Below are 7,711 nucleotides of genomic sequence, written 5' to 3'. Positions count from 1 at the left end.
ATCTCAATGACGCCATCTTCAAAAATATCCTCCCTTATTCCTGGACTTCATGACATCAGCCACAAACAACAGTGATGGAGAAAAGTGGTTTCAAAACTTTTAAGTATCTGAAGAACATTTTTACTTATCATTTCAGCTGTCCATGAATAGAAGTCAAAGCTCAATGTGCTATAATTGCAGCAGATCTGCACACCTACCGGAAGTTTCTTGTCATGTGGACTGCGATGGTCCTGAAGAATATATTATGTGTGAACATTGTACGAGTTCTTAGGTGTTGCAGTACAGTCATTTGGAGGACTAGCTGTCAGGGATACATTGGAGGAATCAACTAAAGACTTGGCGTTCATAAACAGCCCAACACACAGTTTTTTTTTAGACTTTGATTTTTAATTTTTGTTTAATGTTTTGCATTTTTCAGCCTTCGTGAAGCAAAATTAGATTTTTCTGCAGAAGTAAATTGGATGTATAAATCAGGAGAAATATGAACTAGAAAGAAATATTAGGCAAACAAATTGAGACGTATGAGCATTTAAAGCAGGGGAGGAATTGTAAAGCAAATATGTTTCTCAAATTTCTTTTTAGGAAGGGATAATTGTTTGGACAATATGATGTCCAAGAGGAGGGACTGTAAGGGAAAACGGAGCAGCCATTTTAGGTATAAATAAAATACATTGTTAATATGAAATACATTGGTAATGAATCAGATGGCACACCTCATGCCCTCTCCTGTTGGCTTAACACAGTGTTTCTCAACTCCAGTCCTCATGGACCTCCAACAGGTCATGTTTTCAGGATTTCCCTCAGATGAAACAGCTGTGGTAATTACTAAGGCAGTGAAACTGATCAAATCACCTGTGCAAAATAATGGAAATCCTGAAAACATGACCTGTTGGGGGTCCATGAGGACTGGAGTTGAGAAACACTGGCTTAACATCAGCTTCTGCTGCCAGTTCCACAGCATTCTCACAACCTATTGACCTCAAGATTGTTTTCACAACCTTTGAGGACCAGTCAAACTTGATGGACATTTACATGTGGACAAATAAGCGCATCTCCAGGAGTTTTCTCCAAAAACACAGATGGCTCTCCAAAGAAAGATCAGACAGTCAGGTACCACCCACTGGAAAGCATATATAAATTGTATTAGAGGCCCTAGTTAGGCAGAGCGTTCCTTTGAATCCAACACCATGTATTGTTCTGCTCTCCCTGCATGGAGGTCTACATGCTTGTATAATAAACATCTACTTTTCAATCTGGCTTCAGCTGTCAAAATGTTACTGAAAGCCATGAGTTTTGGGTTTCCCCATTAAGTGTCCTGAGAAATCCAATATTAAACTTATTGGGAGAAATAGAGCATCAGCTCTTGTGCTCAGCCCTGCCCCATGTTTGTTGTTGTCAGACCGGTGGAGACATTCTTGAAAGACAAATTAAAAACTGAAAAACAGAAAGTGAAAGGCAGCAGAAAGCAATTTTCCGCTCCACACCCAACACAGACATCTCCATGTCACTGCCATAGACCGTCACCCTCTCAGAGGAACACAGAATGGAGGACAAACCCACCGGCTTCCCCGTACTACTTCAGTGGGATCAGGGGATCTAGGAGCTGAAAAACCGAAAGAAAACCCTTCTGCTGTATTTCCAAAATCCCAACGAGTCTAACGGAGGAGAATGTTAGATTCCTGATACCTGCTGCAGCCAGAGATACGTCACCATATACTTCAAGGAGCAGAAAGGTAGGTACTGAGGTAAGGGTTACTTATATATACTACAAGGAGGGGGCAGGTAAGTACTGAGGACTGGAGGGGATCCTCATACACTACAAGGAGGAGGCAGGTAAGTACTGAGGACTGGAGGGGGATCCTCATACACTACAAGGAGGGGGCAGGTAAGTACTGAGGACTGGAGGGGATCCTCATACACTACAAGGAGGAGGCAGGTAAGTACCGAGGACTGGAGAGGATCCTCATACACTACAAGGAGGAGGCAGGTAAGTACCGAGGACTGGAGGGGATCCTCATACACTACAAGGAGGAGGCAGGTAAGTACTGAGGACTGGAGGGGATCCTCATACACTACAAGGAGGGGGCAGGTAAGTACTGAGGACTGGAGGGGATCCTCATACACTGCAAGGAGGAGGCAGGTAAGTACTGAGGACTGGAGGGGATCCTCATACACTACAAGGAGGGGGCAGGTAAGTACCGAGGACTGGAGAGGATCCTCATACACTACAAGGAGGAGGCAGGTAAGTACCGAGGACTGGAGGGGATCCTCATACACTACAAGGAGGGGGCAGGTAAGTACTGAGGACTGGAGGGGATCCTCATACACTACAAGGAGGGGGCAGGTAAGTACCGAGGACTGGAGAGGATCCTCATACACTACAAGGAGGAGGCAGGTAAGTACCGAGGACTGGAGGGGATCCTCATACACTACAAGGAGGGGGCAGGTAAGTACTGAGGACTGGAGGGGATCCTCATACACTACAAAGAGGAGGCAGGTAAGTACCGAGGACTGGAGGGGGTCCTCATACACTACAAGGAGGGGGCAGGTAAGTACCGAGGACTGGAGGGGGTCCTCATACACTACAAGGAGGAGGCAGGTAAGTACTGAGGACTGGAGGGGATCCTCATACACTACAAGGAGGAGGCAGGTAAGTACTGAGGACTGGAGGGGGATCCTCATACACTACAAGGAGGGGGCAGGTAAGTACTGAGGACTGGAGGGAATCCTCATACACTACAAGGAGGAGGCAGGTAAGTACTGAGGACTGGAGGGGATCCCCTGTCATGTAATAATAGAGAATGTATATACATATTTGGATAATAAAACATCTAATATATCAATTTATATTAAAATACCAAATAAATAAATTCTGTTGTACTTTTCCGTTACGTTTCCTGTAGAAATATTTGAATATTTATATTTCTTTTTTTTCACAGATCAGCAAAGGGTTGTGCAGAAAAATCCTCATCATCTTCTATTACAAGGCGGGAGCACATTATCGCTGCGCGTCTCATTACCGGACGCAGAAAACGCTCAGAAAATGGGCGGTTCTTCCTCCTCACTGGACGCTTCCCATGTAAGTTCCACTTTTATTGTTATTGTAGCGCTTCCCCCTTAGGAGCCGCTGACGTTTTTGGTCCCCCTATAGTCCTGCACAGCCAGGCAACACACATTTTCCTCCACACTTTGCACACTGGAGTCAGCAAACAGTGCTTGAGCTTGGTTTTGGGGTTGATAACTTGGATGGGGTTGAGGAGTGTATGGGATGCCCAAGGGAACTGTGAACTGGAGGACCAACTATGTTCACAATTGCAGACCACAATAGTCTCTTCTTTAAGAGCCCTCCAGCTCTCCCAGAGGTGTACCTCCTCCATCCTCAGATAAATCCTCCTCTTCACCCAGCTGTCCTGAGGGTATTCCCAGGGTAAGGGGGCCCAGAAGCCGCCAATTTAGCACAGCAGTCCCAGAAGAGAATCTAGTTGGGTTTTCCACCTGACTGCCCTCTCCCATTATTCGGCCCAGGGGGTCTAGGAGTACCCACACTGTCCACCCTGTCAGCTTGGTGGGTTGGTAGCTACCTTCAGGCCTTTTGCTGAGCTGACTTCTTCCCTGCTGCTCAGGATGGCCCTCCTAAAAGACAATGGTGCAGTAGAGATCCTCCTTTACTGCACCTGCCTGTAGGTAGGCCCTTTCCCTGGGGCCCCCTCCCAGGCTGCTGTTAGAAACCTCAGGGCCACCTACAACCAACATGACAGCCCCCCCCAAAAAAGAAAAAACACAGCTTACTATGCTTTAGTTATGAATGAACACAGTGGGTGATCGGTACCAATCATGATCACTCATTGTATTAATTCAGGAAAGGAAGGGGCTGGTAAATGTGACATATTTATGGGACCCTTGGACTCTCCATCCTGAGACATCCTATTAAGTGCTTGCAGCTGCCAGTGGGAAGGAGAGGAGGGAAGCCAGCAGCACTTTGGGGGGGGGGGGGGAAACGGGGTCCTGGGCAGGAGGGGGGAAACATATGGTGCACAGGGAGGGTAATGGGTGTGGCAGGTTCCAATTACTGGAACCGATCCCCTGTAGGTCTCTCTCTGCAGCAGCTGAAAACCAGCAGGATGGAGAGGAGAAGAAGCCGGCTTTCTGCTGCTGCAGAGAGATCCATACAGAGGATTGGTTCCTGGAATTGAACCCTCCCCACTGTGCCGATCACCCTCCCTGCCCACATCTGATTAACCTACCTGCCTTGGACCCCCTGCTGGCCTTGGCCCCGTACAGGAGAACTGCTGGTACCCCCTTATCCACGGCCCTGCTTCTCTGCTCCCCAGGCTCTGTCATACCTAAGGGTTGCCTTGGTCACCATACCCAGCCATACCACAGCCCACCTGTCCTGAGGTGAACTCCTGCCTCACTCACAGGCTGACTCATCCCCAGGCTGCTACTCAAGCTCTAAAAAAAACAGAAAAAACAACAACAAACAGCCTATCTAAGTTGGAGGGCGTTACGTTCCAAAGAGATGAATCCATTCATTTTGTGTCTGTTATCTGCTCAGCCCAGTGTCAGGGGCGATGCTCCCCAGTGTCAGGGGGTGATGCTCCCCAGTGTCAGGGGGTGATGCTCCCCAGTGTCAGGGGGTGATGCTCCCCAGTGTCGGGGGGGCGATGCTCCCCAGTGTCGGGGGGTGATGCTCCCCAGTTTCGGGGGGCGATGCTCCCCAGTGTCAGGGGGTGATGCTCCACAGTGTCAGGGGGCGATGCTCCCCAGTGTCAGGGGTGATGCTCCCCAGTGTCGGGGGGCGATGCTCCCCAGTGTCAGGGGACTATGCTCCCCAGTGTCAGGGAGTGATGCTCCCCAGTGTCGGGGGGACGATGCTCCCCAGTGTCGGGGGGCGATGCTCCCCAGTGTCAGGGAGTGATGCTCCCCAGTGTTGGGGGGACGATGCCCAGTGTCAGGGGGACGATCCCCAGTGTCGGGGGGACGATGCTCCCCAGTGTCGGGGGGACGATGCTCCCCAGTGTCGGGGATGATGCTCCCCAGTGTCGGGGGGTGATGCTCCCCAGTGTCGGGGGGTGATATGCCCCAGTGTTGGGGGGTGATGCTCCCCAGTGTCAGGGGACTATGCTCCCCAGTGTCAGGGAGTGATGCTCCCCAGTGTCGGGGAACTATGCTCCCCAGTGTCAGGGAGTGATGCTCCCCAGTGTCAGGGGACTATGCTCCCCAGTGTTGGGGGGCGATGCTCCCCAGTGTCAGGGGACTATGCTCCCCAGTGTCAGGGAGTGATGCTCCCCAGTGTCGGGGGGTGATGCTCCCCAGTGTCGGGGAGTGATGCTCCCCAGTGTCGGGGGGTGATGCTCCCCAGTGTCAGGGAGTGATGCTCCCAAGTGTCGGGGGGTGATGCTCCCCGGTGTCGGGGGGTGATGCTCCCCGGTGTCGGGGGGTGATGCTCCCCAGTGTCGGGGAGTGATGCTCCCCAGTGTCGGGGGGTGATGCTCCCCAGTGTCAGGGAGTGATGCTCCCAAGTGTCGGGGGGTGATGCTCCCCGGTGTCGGGGGGTGATGCTCCCCGGTGTCAGGGGGCGATGCTCCCCGGTGTCGGGGAGTGATGCTCCCCGGTGTCGGGGGGCGATGCTCCCCAGTTAAACAAACTAATACAGGGAGGAATGTAGCGCTACTCACACCGGTGCATAAATCCAAAAACAATACAAATACTAAGTAGTGTATCAAATCAGTGAACAAAGAAGCTATAACTGTGCTCACTAAAGTGAAATCATGCAAATAAATACCATCAGGTGACACTGATACATGTGAATGAATCTGCAATATAAACAGTGATAGTGATTGGAGTAAATAGATGCTTCCAAATGATGAATAAATAAATAAACTCATATATCTATATTGTACCGCGCTCCAAACTTAATAACTCTAAGTGCTCTAAATAATTAAATAAATAAATATTATATATAACCAATTATTCAATAATAATCTATATCCATAATGCTTAAATCCATAATTGCATAGTACTTAAATCCATGATTGAAGTGAATCAAAAAAATTTCATTAATAATTATGAATCAGTGTATAAAAAACTGCGTGCCTAAAAAGTGAAAAAATACAATAAAAATATAAAAAAATGAAAAATGTAAAAAATAAATAAAGTAAAATATACTGGAAGAAAATTTTATATAGGTTAATGATAGTTCAGTTCATCCGAATAGAGATGGTAATATGGATCAATCTGATTTGCGTAGTAAGTCAATGTTCATGACATGAACCTCTCTCTCCTTCCTCCTTTCTTCAACTTTTCTCAATTAAGACTTTCTCCTCTATCTGCTTAGGCTTATTCCTCCATAAACGATACATACATAGAGAAGAGAAAAAGAAACATAGTGTCTTATCCTGAGTAAAAATGTTTAATGAGCTTCTGATCTCCCACTCACATGGTATCAGCAAAAGTAACGCTTTGTATAAATAACTCCAATTCCTCCTGCAAACAGCACTGCAGGTGTGTGTGTGTTCACTCGCTATACTCGCCGTTTCCTCTGTGGATGCGTGATGACGTCACCGCCCCTCCCCTACGCGTTACGCTACAGGGACTCGTAGCTTCCTCTGGGGGATGTAGTTTTACATGTCATCCTGCACCGAAGGTTATATATATCCTACCAACGCCATTTTTGCTATGATTTAAACGTTCTTGGTGCCACCTCCATATTAAGGGAGTCCAAATTGAACCACAATGTTAATACTATAATATATATTCATAGTGCGCCTCTTCATCCTCCGGCTGCATATCGAATGCTTCCACACACACCCTTCACAATTGGAATTGCGAACTACTACCTTTACATCGCCATACAGATAATAATAATCATTGCTATACTATCCACAATTTACATACTATATCTCCATATTAAACATTTAAATTCATTTAGATACATTTTTAAAAAATAACCATAAAATAAGTATGACAGTAACTAATTTATTAAGAATATGCTAAAATATGAAAAAATGAAAATCAAAATAAAAATAAGAATGGGAATGAAAAATAAAAAATTATAAATCAAAATAAAAATAAAAATAAAAATAAAATAAAAATAAGAATAAAATTAGCAATAATACAAAAAAAAAATAAAAAAAAAAAAATTAAAAGATAAAAATTAAAAATAAACCTATTACTTAAATATTTATATGTTCAACAATAAAAAATTAATATTATAAGTGCTAAAAAAGCACCAACCTTGCCTTAAAAATTATTTTTATATACTATTCTTTAGTTGACGTTTTTAACGTTAATACATCTATATTTCCCCATAATATTTCATTCTATATAAGAGATATATTCTTATGCTCCTTAATACATATTAATATCAGTAATCACTCAGGAAACAAGCTAAATCAAATTCCTTATTTAGTCCCAGCGGATGCAAAGAATTCATTTGATAAATCCACTGGGATTCTTTCTTACTAATTTCTCTGATAAGATTATCCCCTCTCCAGTGTGCCTTATGTTTATCTATTCCCCAAAATTCTAATCCTTCTGTTTTCTGACCATGGTGTAATTTAAAATGTAATGATACATTATGATATTTATATCCTTTTGAAATATTTCTAACATGCTCCTTTATTCTTTCTTTTAGCATGCGTTTTGTTCTTCCTATGTAGATTTTATTACACGGACATTTTAATGCATATATTACCCCCTTAGTGTCACA

General features: G+C 45.3%; 1 protein-coding gene across 1 annotated transcript in view; it reads left to right on the top strand.

The window, feature by feature from the left end:
• The first annotated feature begins 1,482 nt into the window (after positions 1-1,482).
• LOC149443808 (protein mono-ADP-ribosyltransferase PARP15-like) overlaps positions 1,483-7,711 on the top strand; it is a 120,287-nt gene continuing 114,058 nt past the window's right edge. The window contains exons 1-2 of the mRNA XM_089655264.1: positions 1,483-1,733; positions 2,940-3,079. Of these exons, the coding sequence (XP_089511390.1) occupies positions 3,044-3,079 (36 nt within the window). The 5' untranslated portion in view covers positions 1,483-1,733; positions 2,940-3,043. The remainder of the gene's footprint in view (positions 1,734-2,939; positions 3,080-7,711) is intronic.

This window comes from Staurois parvus, unplaced genomic scaffold (assembly GCF_062004578.1).
Source record: "Staurois parvus isolate SC_StPar_1 unplaced genomic scaffold, SC_StPar_1.0 ptg000831l, whole genome shotgun sequence".
In the NCBI taxonomy this organism is placed as follows: Eukaryota; Metazoa; Chordata; class Amphibia; order Anura; family Ranidae; genus Staurois; species Staurois parvus.
The sequence above is the reverse complement of the archived record's forward strand: the minus strand, read 5'-3'. Positions and strand labels throughout refer to the sequence as shown.